This window comes from Zerene cesonia, chromosome 5 (genome assembly GCF_012273895.1).
Source record: "Zerene cesonia ecotype Mississippi chromosome 5, Zerene_cesonia_1.1, whole genome shotgun sequence".
NCBI lineage: Eukaryota > Metazoa > Arthropoda > Insecta > Lepidoptera > Pieridae > Zerene > Zerene cesonia.
Genome location: NC_052106.1, coordinates 569,274 through 583,297, shown reverse-complemented (window position 1 = coordinate 583,297; position 14,024 = coordinate 569,274). Strand labels below are relative to the sequence as shown.

The 14,024-nt window shown below is 35.4% G+C and overlaps 3 protein-coding genes across 4 annotated transcripts; 1 reads left to right on the top strand and 2 right to left on the bottom strand.

The window, feature by feature from the left end:
• Positions 1-1,531: 1,531 nt before the first annotated feature.
• LOC119840120 lies at positions 1,532-9,192 on the bottom strand. Its single transcript, XM_038366634.1, has 9 exons — positions 8,732-9,192; positions 6,347-6,542; positions 5,937-6,070; positions 5,269-5,463; positions 4,189-4,498; positions 3,762-3,922; positions 3,073-3,343; positions 2,360-2,747; positions 1,532-2,163 (listed from the first exon to the last, which is right to left on the bottom strand). The coding sequence occupies exons 1-9, from the start codon at positions 8,910-8,912 to the stop codon at positions 2,095-2,097; spliced, it is 1,905 nt and encodes a 634-aa protein (XP_038222562.1). The 5' UTR covers positions 8,913-9,192; the 3' UTR covers positions 1,532-2,094.
• A 543-nt stretch (positions 9,193-9,735) lies between these two features.
• On the top strand, positions 9,736-11,102 carry LOC119840121 (40S ribosomal protein S26). The gene is made up of 3 exons (XM_038366635.1): positions 9,736-9,863; positions 10,053-10,230; positions 10,914-11,102. Exons 1-3 carry the CDS (start codon positions 9,861-9,863, stop codon positions 11,078-11,080), a joined length of 348 nt encoding a protein of 115 aa, XP_038222563.1. The 5' UTR covers positions 9,736-9,860; the 3' UTR covers positions 11,081-11,102.
• Positions 11,103-11,655: 553 nt separating this feature from the next.
• Positions 11,656-13,862, bottom strand: LOC119840257 (PEST proteolytic signal-containing nuclear protein-like). 2 transcript variants are annotated; one of them, XM_038366772.1, is made up of 4 exons: positions 13,666-13,862; positions 13,378-13,536; positions 12,948-13,206; positions 11,656-12,614 (listed from the first exon to the last, which is right to left on the bottom strand). In XM_038366772.1, exons 1-4 carry the CDS (start codon positions 13,691-13,693, stop codon positions 12,449-12,451), a joined length of 612 nt encoding a protein of 203 aa, XP_038222700.1. In that variant the 5' UTR covers positions 13,694-13,862; the 3' UTR covers positions 11,656-12,448. The 2 variants fall into 2 exon arrangements, with proteins under 2 accessions (XP_038222700.1, XP_038222701.1); XM_038366773.1 differs by having other exon boundaries at positions 13,378-13,505.
• Between the last annotated feature and the right edge of the window lie 162 nt (positions 13,863-14,024).

Here is a 14,024-nt window from a genome sequence, read left to right as displayed (position 1 = left end):
TATCATTTTAGCTTTTATTTTTGTGCACCAGAAGAAACAAATAAATTATGAATGAGAACAATATAATAATTTAATATTATTAAGAATAGTTTAAGTGTTGACACTTGGTTAGACTCATCTCATAACTAAGTGTATTTATAAAGTGGTGTACTAGTTTAAATTGTTTATTTGAAAGTAATTTTTTATAATACATAATTAACATTAGTTATGCCATATAAACTTTTTGTTACAGAACCATTTGATTAATTTTCGATGGGATAGATTTCACCGATAAACAATTAAATTACATATATTTTAAAATCACTGCTTCACACTTTTACCAACTATTTGATATTATCCAAAATATAAACAACAAAATAGGCGAATAAAAAATTGCACATAATTGTGATTTAGTTCAAAAATTCTTTATATTTTGGTCAAAAACTGTACAAAAACCTTGCTAAAATATAAAATTAACACCACTTAGAGCACAATACTCGATGTAGACGACATACAATGTTGAATAATAAACAATTTTACACAGAAGTATCAAAACTTCTACAAAAATACCCACAAGGGATAATTAAAAATCAACATTAAAGTGAATATTAGGCCGGCGAGACGCGAGCGACGACCACGAAATTCTTTCGTCGCAGGCGCCTCGCACACATTGTACATAATCACACCAACCACAGAAAATAAAGCATTAATCTATGCATTACAATATACAACGGAAAAATATAGAAACCGTACAAACTAGCACAAAGCACCTCAACTAAGGTCATAACCGGAGTATTTATTTATATTTATTAATATTTATATATTTTTTTGATAATTTTTTTTCAATTAATTATATTTAATTACGAAAACAAACACACAAATGGCATTATATAACATTTTAAACTTAATTTAGTTATATATCACATTCATTAGGTGCCCCGCCTCGCTGTAATTTTACAAATAAAATCGAGCGAGTGTCTCCCCCCTACTTTTTCCTTTCCCACCAATTAGTACAAGCAACTAAGAATACGAAAAATGGGGATTCACCCCGAGTCGCGCAGGAGTTTTTCAAAGTATTTATAATTCTGAAAATTATTGTACAATATAGAATATTATTTGCAAGCAGGGCTTATAGTCTCCAATCATACAAACATATTGCAACCCACACACAAAAAACATGTTTTGTCATTAATTTACATGTATTTCATAACATATTGCCATAGACTTTGAACATTTTTTTTATTATAACTTATTTTAAACTTTTAAAACACTTTTGGTAAAATACAACTGGGCATATAAAATCTTGAAATGCTATAATTATGCTAAACACCCTTTAGCTGACATGTTTGATGTGTGGTTACAACATATTTCAATCATAGTAACGTAGCAACAAGTTCACCAACAAATTAGATTAAAACATATCTCTGAATATTGGAATAACATTTCACCCTCTGCATCAGAAAAATAACCAATATTTAAACACAAACAGTCGCTAACATGGCATTTTATATGGCAAGCATGTAAGCTGTATTTAAATTGAAACGTGAATTAATTGAAATGTAGGTTCATATGTGCTTATCACTAATTAATTGGTGAATTGAACAATTCCGAGTCAACCTTATCAATATGTAACAGTGTAAACATGTAGTCAGAAAAACTCCTCAGTGACGTAATATACAGCTAATATAAACAAACAATGGATATATGTATAGTTAGTAACCGTTAGCAATAAGACACTTCACGTTATGACATAACCGTCCATACATACGAGTGCGGTTGTTCCACTGGATATAGGGAAAGTGTATAAAAAATTCAATCAATAGTACATACACTTGAAAAAGTATTATTAAATCAATATAAACAGCACAAATTAGATTTAAAAGAACAACAAAAAAAAACATCAGTGCTGAAATTGAATCGTCGATTGTAAACATTTTTCATAACTGTATAATCAAAATAGGTATACATACATTTCAATCCGAACCATTTGCACGAATACTTCCAGACAAAAATTTGAGGAGTAGAACAAAACAAAACACATTGGAGCGGTGTTCGCACCGTGTGAGTCCGCACTATCACTATCACTATCACTACACAACCGCACCGCACACTCGCTCATATCTTGGGCAGCTTGGGCGCGCTCACCAGCGGGTTGGCGCGCTGCAGGTACAAGTGGGCTCCCGCCTGAAATTTAAAAAATTAAACTCAAACATTTATTCATTCATTAAGATTTCTTATTGAAGCACTTTGGATTCGTCGTAGAGAAGAACAGATTTTTATTGCTCTGGGTCATGATGGTCATGGGTCATGGGTCAAAATCGAGTTTAAAGAAGTCAGTTATATACAATATATATATTACAAACAAGTGAAGCAAACTTGCCTTATAATCATACGCACAGCCATGCACCTCGGCGTACCGGTGCGGCGCGCAGAACTCCACCCCGCAGCGGCACGTGTGCACGGTCGCGATGCTCAATCTCTTCTTGCAGAACGCGCACCGTATCTTGATCTTCTTCTTCTCCTTCTCCGCCTTCTCCTCCCTCTGCTCCAGCTCCGTGATCTTGTCGATGCGCCGCTGCCGCCGCTCGCTGCCGACCTCCTTGTTGCGGGGCGGCGAGTGGGCCGCCGGGGGGTGCGGGGGCTGGAGGGGTTGCGGGGGTTGGGGGGGTTGGGGTGACTGTAGGGGTTGTGGGTCGGGCGTGTCGAGCCGCTCGTCGCTGAGGTGCAGGTGCTCGCGGTTGCGGTGGCGGCTGAGCGCGGGCAGGATTCTGGAAGGTGCGCCGTTTTGCTTTGACAAATGTGTGTTGTGGCTGAGTTATGACGCATTGAACTTGCATTTGACTATTTGCAGATTGAAATTGCAGATTGAAATTGCCGTTTGAAGATGTTTTAAATTAATTTCAAAATTATGTTACAAGGTATTATATGCCCTAGACTGAACGATGTTACAAAGGAACATTTGTAAATGAATTTTTAACATCATACCTTATTATTTTTGTATTTATTTGTAAAGATAATGTCTTAACGCCAGCAGAAATTCTAGTTACCATACTGTTGAACAAAACAATAACAAATACTTCACTGATAGCATACCTATTTCTCTTTAAATGCTCCAAATCGGACGTGGAAGAGGAGAACAGCGCATCAGATAGCGGGGGCGAAGCTCTGGCCGCGTGGCGGGCGCTCCGCACGTGCAGCGCTGACGAGGAACCCACGGCCCCGGGAGCCAGGCTGCCGGCCAGCCCGCCGGCCAGTGAGCCGGTGAGCCCGCCGGCCAGCGAGCCAGCGAGGCTTCCGCCGGCCAGTTGGGAGCTGGAACCGAAGCCCCGGGCCCGCCAACCGCTCTCACCAACTACTAGTGGTCCTGGAATTACATACAGAGGTCTTTGAAATTTTTTAGTTTGGTTCAATTTTGGTATAAAACATCATTTTATATGATGTAGATTACTATATGAAAATCACAAATAATTTAGTTAGAAATAAGGGTTACTTAAATTAATTATTTACTTATCTAATATATCAATCTAACTTTCTTATAAATTAGCAGATTTCACGTTATAATATCTAATTCTTATGTATCAAACAGAATTTATTTATTTTATTTATCAATGCGAACTGCGGTACATCAGCCCAAAAACTTTTCTCATACATCAAAACTCCTAAGAACCAACCATTTTGGCGCAACAAAATTGTATTCGAAATTTAAAAATAAAACTGAAATCCCGCCAACGCCACTACGCAGCTGTCAAAAAAAAAAAAACAAAATAAAGGTGTCCACTCACCGCAGTCGGCCCGCAGCGCGAGGTGCGTGTCGCGGCCGGCCGGCTCGCCCGCGCCGCCCCCCGCGCCCGCGCCCGCCCCCGCCCCGCCCGCGCCCGCGCCCGCCGCCCCCGCGCCCCGCTTCACGAGGATGGGGCCGGACAGCGCGTCCGATAACTTCAGCCTGCGCAACGATGAATGAAGACCATAATAATAATTATATAATAATTTATAATATATAAACAGTAAACCACCTTCAAATTGAATCAAAAGAACCCTTTTGGCATCTGGGCTCTAATGTTTACATGTAACTAGTTGGGGGGGTCAAAAATAATAAAGGTTTTTAGATGGTGTTTATAACATGTGAGTGATAAACGACATCTCACCATCATCTTTTAGAACTATAATCATCATCACCTCAAAAAAACATTATACATCACCACAACTGACCTGTCATCCGCATCAGGCAAATCGGGCTCCGAACCAGCACTGGGCGGGAGTAAAGCGTAGCGCTCTCCCAATGAGCACTCCAGCCCTCTCGCGCACTCAAGTCCTCTCGCGCAGTCGAGCCCGCGCGAGTACTCGAGTCCGCGCGAGAACTCGAGCCCGCGCGAATACTCGAGTCCGCGCGAGTACTCGAGCCCGCGCGTGTACGGGTACGAGTCTTCGGCCGGACTGTACGCGCGGTACTCGGTATCGTCTAGTAAACTAGGGACGGATAGGATTTCTTCGCTTCTAGTCTTTTGTATATCTCGTTTGCCTGCAAGAATTGACGTTCATTATAAATTAAAAAAAATAATAATAATTAAGCTCTTTTATTTTACAAAATCCTTTCAAAAAAAAAGAATTGACATTCATTGTAAATTAAAAAAAATAATAATAATTAAGCTCTTTTATTTTACAAAATCCTTGTAAAAACAAGCTTCCTTTGAATATTAAATAAGTTCAAAAGCAACAGACTGTCACCAAAGATTTGACTAAACTTAAGTAAAATTAAGGAATTAAAAAATTAATTACACAAACTATTATACAAATTATAACATGTGGGTATAAATTCCTATGCAACATTCAGTATAATACTACATCCTATCCTATTCCTATCCTATCCTACTTAATATTATAAATGTGAAAGTTTGTAAGGATGTGTGTGTTTGTTGCTCTTTCACGCAAAAATTACTGAACCGATTGCAATGAAATTTGGTACGTAGATAGCTGGACAACTAGAATATCATATAGGCAACTTTTTATCCCGATATTTCTACGGGATACAAACTTACGCGGATGAAACTGCGGGGCGCAGCTAGTATCATCATAATCTTAACAAGTTTACACAAATTTTGCAATGTGTTGCAAATATTGTAAAGAGTTTGGTTTGTTTGTTTGTACGAGAGTTCATCTCAGGCACTACTGGTCCAATATGAAAAATTATTTCAGTGTTAGATAGCCCATACATTACTGAAAAATAAGTAAGTACCACGGGCGAAGGCAGGGCGGACCTCTAGTACTCTAATATATTGGATTGCTACTAACCAACAGGCGTCCTAGTGGTGAGCGAGTGCATCCTTTGCCGCAGCTGCATCATCTTGGCCATCGTGACGGCGTTCTCGTGGCCGCCGCTGGCGCCGGAAGCCCCACCGGTACCCGAGGGCCCCGGGGCCCTAGTGGCCCCGAGGCCGACGCACTCGTCAGTGTCGCACTCCACTAGGTGGCTGAGGGAAGATGAGTCTGTGGAAGTGAGGAATAGAATTGTTTGAAAAACAAAGAAATTTTAAAAGAATTGAAACAATTTGATCATGAGGCGCATCACGATTCGAACCCGCATATTCCGCTGTACCGTGACAACGCCTGACCTCTCGGCCAAACAAGAAATTGCCTCAGCGTTCGATTTTTTTTTTTTTTTTATTCTTTGTTGTGAACCTTCCTGCTTGCTTTTGATAAAATTCACAACCAACCCCACTCTATTATATTTCTGCTGATAAAATAATAAATTATGATATAACTATACAGTTCTCTTCAATGTATGTTATACGGCAATTTATGTCTTTAATGATTTTAACAATGTATTAATAAACTATAACAACATTTATTTACTCTAAACAGACTGCTAAGGGGGTGTCCTGAGGCGTGTCTCGGGCGTGTTTCCCCATTAGGAGCCCGTTAACAGTGACTTAAGACAGGACACAGCAAGCGGCACTCACACTTATTGCTATCGATGGGCGAGTAGGTGCCGTCCTTGTTCTCCTTCACGCGCAGCATGTTGACCCGCTCGCCCTCGCGGAACACCACCACCGTCACCTTGCAGCCGCTGCCCGAGCTGCTCTCGCATTCCCCGCTGTCCGAAAAAATAAAAATTATTATTATTGAATATAATACTTTAAAAAACGAGAGAATTATTTAATCCTGGCAATACTAATCAGGGTTATATTATAAAGTGACTATATTGACTGGATTGAACTCGGGAAAAAAGTTTAGCCTATATTACTTGGTGGTTAGTTTTAAACGGTAAAATAACGATTTTAATCCTCCGATTATGACTTAAATTTAATAGAACAAAACTTTCTCATTCAAATCATTCTTCATAGTAAAATTGTAAATATAAAAGAAAAACCTTTTAGAAGCTAGCAGCCGTTCGATATCGTGCCAGGGCTCCGGCGGCGGCAGGCGACGCGTGGCCACCGGCCCGCCGCGGAGCCCGAGCACCAGGCGGAGCTTCGCCCCGTCGCACACCGACTGCTCACGGAGCGAACGCGCGTCTTCTAGCTCGCGCAAGTTGTACACTAGGTGCTGTTGGGCTACTGGGATACCTGAATGTTGAATGGTGGTTATTTATAGTATTGTGTGCGAGTCAATTAAATATATTCATAGGTTTTATGACCATTTATTATTTTATTATTGATTGAAATAATTGCTGCAACAGCAGATAGGCATCAAAACGAAAATTAAACAAAAATTACGACATTATATTATCAATACATCTGTCTCTTCATTTTTTGTATGGACTTTATGCAGGTGCAAAAATGAAAGTGTACCTCCGATTTAAATAAAGTCTTGGGTTTGAATTCGGACGACGCGATGAAAGAAAAAAATTGAATTTACAATTTATTATCATTATATATTTATCTGCACATTAATCACACCTCGGCTGAAATAGTGAAGGGAAACATTGCAAAGAAACCGACATGTCAAAAAATCAAAAGTTCGACGACATATGACATCTGCAAACCTGCACCTGGCCAGTATACCTTTATGACCTGAACCCACATAGGAGGCCAGTGTCTCTGCAGTGGGAACATATGGATACAGACTAATGGTGAAATGTATAATTTATTTATAATATTTATTATAATTATATGATGATTATGTATCCAGTGCTACCATTGACATACACATTATTTTCTGTATAACTGAGTATAGCCTATTTCACTAACATTCTCTATTAAGTGGATAAAATGCATGTTAAGATGAAGGCTTAAACTAGTATAGTTACATGCCAGGTGGTCATTCACTATCAAACCAGCATAATCATTATGTGCATGTGTCACATACTGATTCACTGAATTTGGAGGGTGGCCAAATGAAATCATCACTTTCACCGCATCTGACATTGAATTAAAAAGAACACCATGTATTTCTTGTTGCTATGCAAAGCTTTTATTATTTAGACAACTAAAGAGTTTTTAGGAATAATGTTAATTCATGTTCCTGAATAAAATTTTCAAAATTTATATGTACTTTTTATAGAACACTGCAAACATGCAACAAGCAATATTGTATATTTTTTAACAAGAGGATTTGGTAAAGAATCTGCTAGATACATACAAAATTAAATTAAATGTCAATGTGATATAGTAGATACAATAATAATTGTGTTAAGTCCACAATCCCTCCACATAGCTTTATGGGCTTTTTAAAAAAAAAAACATTCAAGTTCTTCAGAAGAATTTTTCTAATTCTAAGAATCCTTCGATGTTTTTAAAACATTAAATGATTGTAGATGACTTTAAATGAGAAATTGGCAACTTTTATAAATTATATGAACAAATATAACTGTTGTGTTACTCAGGCAAGACAGAAACTCCAAAAGTTATTAGCCAAAGATGTAGGGTAATTGAAGGGTCACTCATTTCTTGTTTTTGAGATCTTCAATTACACACATTTAAGCACACTTTCCCCATAAAATATCCATGGCAATTTAGGCAACTGTTTTATTATAAAAAGTGTATAAATACTAATTGGTAAACAGTATTTTCATATTGTGGTAGTAACATTTATGAATAGGTTACAATTCAAATATATCACCTATGAGTATGTTTACTGATTATGTTTAATTACACATAATATATCTTATTATCTGTAGGGTCAGCATACATTTATTTAAAGTAGTCTAATATAATATTATACAATAAAAGTTGTGTCAGATATATCACTCATTACTCAAGAATGGCAGACCTATTTCAATAAGTTTTAAGTTTTCTTTGTCTTCACTTAGTTTAGGATTAGAACTGTTAAAAATTATATACTATAGAGATACCTATTATAAGAAAATTGTTCTAATAGCTATAATCATAACAAATTTAGGTCCTACAAATTGTAACATACATCATCTCAAAGTTATATTATTAAATTTATTAGGCATACCTTTTTGGGTTATCTTACTTTTTATCTATATTAAAGTCCTGCAATAATATGAATGTAATATTGACAAAAGTAAAATTATTATGTTGAATACAAACATACAATATGCTCTTTTGTTTACAATATTTAGTAGTCCAAAGTCTTACAAATTCATTGAAATCTTTTGAGGATATCTACTGATATAAAGTGACCTTAAATAGTAGGTAAATAATTTAATTCATATCAACAAGTGTTCATGCTAGACGCAATAAATTTGTATGATTTACGCAGTACAAAAGCCACGACATTCTTTGTCGAGATGACGCGTGATAACAAGAAACAATATATTGTGTAATCATATGAAAAACCCAATACTCACCTTCTACTCTATATATTTTCGACTTTATATCGAAAATAGTGTCGGAAGGCGAGACAGTGATTTCGAACGCTGTCCCAGTGAGGGTTTCCACCAAGACTTCCATGGTCTGTTGGCTGGACACATCTTCCTGGAAGCCCTTCGATGTATTCGATAGTCTCTCAGGGTATCCATGTTGTGACATTTCACACGCGGTACAAACAATTAACTACCTGCGCCACATTGCACTTTAAAGAATTTTTATAGCACTTTGATTGTAATAAAATGGTTACACACTTGATGACGAATAAAACTTAATCGTTTGCAAATATTGAATTATTTCGTAATATGTTTAATTGAATGATTGGAAGAAGAAAAGTAAGCAGAACAAATAAAAATTTAAAGAAACTGAGACTATTTAGCAACAAAAATAATATTACACACAACGACTGAATGAAGGAAATATTTTTACCAGCCACAGAATATAAATTTGGTTCATGTAGAAAAACAAATTCCTTATTCCACGTCCAAAATTGTCTATGAACGTGGGTAGTTTTTAAGAAATTAGAAAATTTTAATGTGTGCTCTGATTTATTTCCCACATTTATCCTTATGATAAAACATATCATTGTAATATGAATAAAAGGTATAAGTAAAGAATAACTTGTGACTATTACAAAAATGTTACAAACCTAATTTAGAAACTTTTCGATTTAAAAACTTTGCATAATGCATAGATATTATACAGGTATACATATTTTTGTTTATATTTTTAAACAAGAATTTAACTCTTTCAATAGTATTAGCTTAGTTAGCTTAGTAGCTTTTTTATGTGAAAAAGAAAAGAAATATTGATTGATTATTTTAGTTGGTATGTATTTTTGTATGTTTCGTGTCATAATTAAATTGGATACTTTGATTCATTTTCAACCTTTTCTTATTTGTTACGTTAAAAACAAATGGTTAATTAGTTATTTTATTTATATTCTATGTTCAAAATGGGATACACATAATAAGAAATATTTTGCAACCTAATTTAATCTATGGTTGACATTAACATCTTTCGGATATAACTCTGCATACAATTTTCGTTGTCTATGCGTATCGAGTCTTTCTTTTCCGTGCTTCTTCGTTTACTGTAGAGGTTATAAAAATGGTTCGTAAAATTTTTAAAATAAAAGTGGTTTAAAAAAGTTAATACTTGTTAAAAAGCATTTAAATTGCTATAACTTCGAACGAGACATATTATTTCATTGTATTTTCTCGTAAATGATTTCATTTGCAATGCACGCGTGGTGGTTGTCATGTCAGGCATGTGGTGTGAAGGTGTAATTTTTGATTTCAGACACGCAAACGCCGTAACGGAGGACGAGCCAAGCACGGCCGTGGACACGTTAAGGCCGTGAGATGCACCAACTGCGCTCGTTGCGTGCCAAAGGACAAGGCTATTAAAAAGTTTGTGATCAGAAATATCGTTGAAGCTGCCGCTGTGAGAGATATTAACGAAGCCTCCGTTTACACCTGTAAGTGCAGCAGTTAAAGAATATCTTTTAAACATTAATTATATTGTTAAGTAAATCAGTGACTAAAATACCGAAAATATCTAAATCATACAATCGCAACGAGTTATCGCGATTATCCATCGAGTGGATCTGAGGTGGATGTTGGAAAGTTTATGTGACAATTCCATTAATTTTAAACAATATAGCAGTTGAATTTATTAGGAGGCTCTTATATTTCTTGTAATTGTTTTATGATTGTTTTTAATCTTAACAAGAATCAAATCCCCATTAGAAGTTTAAAAAGCTCTCTCACACAATTTTCTATATCTAAACCCTTTTTCCCTAAGAGTATAGAATGATCGGAATATGTGAATCTATAGTTGCACTTGCTTCATTAATTAAAGGATCCATATTTATACATAACTAGCTGCACCCCAAACGCTGTTCTGCCTTACTCTTATCATTTAGGGGTGTGAAAAATAGATGTTAGCCGATTCTCAGACCTACCCAATATGCTTACCAAATTTCAGAGGAATCGGTCAAGCCGTTTCGGAGGAGTATAGAGACTAACATTGTGACACGAGAATTTTATATATAAGATTTATGAATGAGATGGAATTGCTGTATTCAAACAAAAATTGAATGTTTTTCCCACAATAAACTTTAATGAAAACCAACATTAACACATAACAATTTTGTTTCAGCATTCCAGCTCCCCAAGTTATATGCAAAGTTGCACTACTGTGTGTCCTGCGCCATCCACAGTAAAGTAGTGCGTAACAGGTCTAAGAAGGACAGGCGTATCCGTACACCACCCAAGAGTAACTTCCCAAGAGACATGCAACGTCCGCAAAATGTACAGAGGAAGTAATTTAATAAATTTGTAAAAACCATTGACTTTATTATTTACTTGGTGGTCCCTACCCTACCCAAAACAACATATTTTGATATTAATTAATTGTTATAATTTTAAAATGTCATGTTGAAATTGCAATATGCATTGAGTTGTAGATAACTTGTAAATATGTACTTGTGTTTTCACACCATTTTCCTAACTTACAATGTGTTTACTACTGCTATTCTGAAATATATAAAAGCTATTGTACTATCCCTATATCCATATAACCTCGGTACTTAATATATACCGTATTATAATGGTGAACTGTGAAGTTGCAGCATTCTGGTGAATTTCTTCTGTGAAAGAATTTTTAATATTGGTCAAACAGTTTTTGTGTGAAAATATTACAAACTTAACACAAAATCTATGTAATCTGGCCAAATATTTTGTAAATTATTTAATGGTGATGATATCTGATAATTTTCAATATAAACCAACTTGGGCGATAGGATACTTTTTATCCCGATTAAAAGCTCCTTTAGGATAAAACAGGAATCTTGATATCCGGGCGAAGCCGGGACGGGCGTCTTAAAAAATAAAACCATAAATTTCAGCTAGGTATCATTTATTACATTCAATGTACAGCATTATACAACACAATGGTATTTAAAATGAGAGCATTTTAATAATTTTTTCAAAATAATTTATTTTTACACATACAAAGATTATAAGGCAATTTTATATTGCTTTACCTACTTATATTTTGCAAAAACACTTCGAATGCAACTATATCCTGTAAGTGGTTAATATAAAAATATAGACATTTCAGAGCTGTTTTTTTATGTATGGTTATGGTAAATTTATCTTTACAAAATTTATATTCCATGAATTATTTTTTGTCTATTTAGATCTATAAACTTGAACAGAATCATTTAATTGTAAGTAATTTAATATATATGTATATATTTTTTTGATTTTGCCCATTATTGAAATTTATTTGGGAAACATTGGAAGAAGACCACATTTTGACTGGAGATTTAATCATGATCAATCTGTCTAGTGTCTTGAAATCAGGACTAAATTTAACAAATCACCATTTCACCATTCTAGTTAAAAAACGTGGCACCTACATACTTTAAGTTCTGCTGAATTAAACATGCATAACATTTAATAATATAGAATGGCATTTTATTACAAAATAATATCAAAGTCCACCTTTTATAATACATGGAAATAAAGGCTTTAACACATTGATTTTAGGTGTAACAGATCTCTTCAGCTGATGTATTATTCACTACAATTTTCTTAATTCTGTCATAAATGTGTGGTTCATACAGCAAACTTAGCAAAACATCTAATAATATAACAAGCCTACACTAATAAATTCAAATTATGTTCACATCATGGCCCTTGTAATTTGTATATAGTTTTGGGTAACTTTGTGAAGTCAGGCTTTTCAGCTGTTTCCAGGGCTTGCTTTAGGTTCTTCTCAAACACCTTCTTGGCATCGCAGAACCCTTGTTTTGTTTTGCCAAAGGAATTGGGACCAGCTGATGTTGGTGTTTCTCTAAAAATAAAATAATAACAGTAAGAAGAACTCCATTAGATTTCATCACTAGGATAAATTAAGCACACATTAATTTCTATTATTATATGCAGAGATAATTTTTCTTTTTCAATAGTTATTCTAGTTTTATATAAAATATATATTAGATATTGAAGCTATTGTCAAAACAATTAACTGAATCTGCCTTGATAGCCGATTATTATTGAATTTTTTAGTTTACTTTAGTTTTTCTTTGTGATAGTTTTGATACATGTCGAGGTGCCTATTATTATATCATATGCTGATAGCTGAGGTAGAGTAAGGTGTAAAGTTATTCAACTTATGATAACATACCTGCCAATATTTCTCATCCTCATTCGGGCCTCAGCAGGCATTTCTTCAGGTTCATCATCATCATCAGTATTGAAGACAGAAGCCACAGTTGGCTTAGGAGCAACTATTGGTACAGGCTTTGATGACCCACCTAATGTCATCTTAATGGGAGCCTTGGGCTTTGTGAATCCAATAGATATTTTGCTAATACGTGGTGGAGGCGGTGGCGCTGGGACTTCCTCGTCAGAATCCCATGACTCAGGCGAGTGCTTTTGCTTTTCTGAAATAGTTTAATTTTATTGTTGTATATTATATGCATACAACATTTGAAAGCTGAATTAAGTCAACCGCAATAAAATTATAATATTTAAATTCTACGTTTGCAAGTTCACGCATGGGTATCAATTACGCCGCATAAACATATAAAAGGAAAGTAATAAAGCCATCCAACCTTCATAATAAGTATCTTTGTCTCGACTCCTGTCATCTGGCGACTTCCTATAGGGGCTTCGTGATTGCCTTTGCATCGGAGACCTCGATCTTGACCGCGTCTTTCGTCCATAGCTCTCGGCATACCTCCTAGAATCATCACGCGACGATCGAGATGACCCTGCCAATGTAAAAACACTGGCAAAGATAAATAAAGCGCATATCTGAACAAAATGGAAATATTGGCTGCACTAGCCATATTTTTTTCTAAGTTTAGAGACAGTATATTTTACCCATAACAATCGAATACCTTTATAATCTCGGTAATGTTCACTCATGTTTGAGCCGTGGATAATATTCAATCATTAAAAAATATTTGATAAACGATTTTCATCTATTTAACAAGGGAATAATTGATACTTGTGAAATATAAGTATTAAATCAGAGTGTAAAATCGAGTTTGCAACTTGACTTTTTTTTAGACTCAGATCGCCATATTTTATTCTGATAACGTCAACACGAAATGTCATTGAAACGTTATTTAAAATTTATTCGTCCTAAAAATAATGTGTATTTATTTGTTGTAAGAAAACTCTCGAACAAATTCGTATGAACCATTTTCAATCAAACTTACTGTAATGTAACTCAAAAAAGGCTTACAATTCTTAA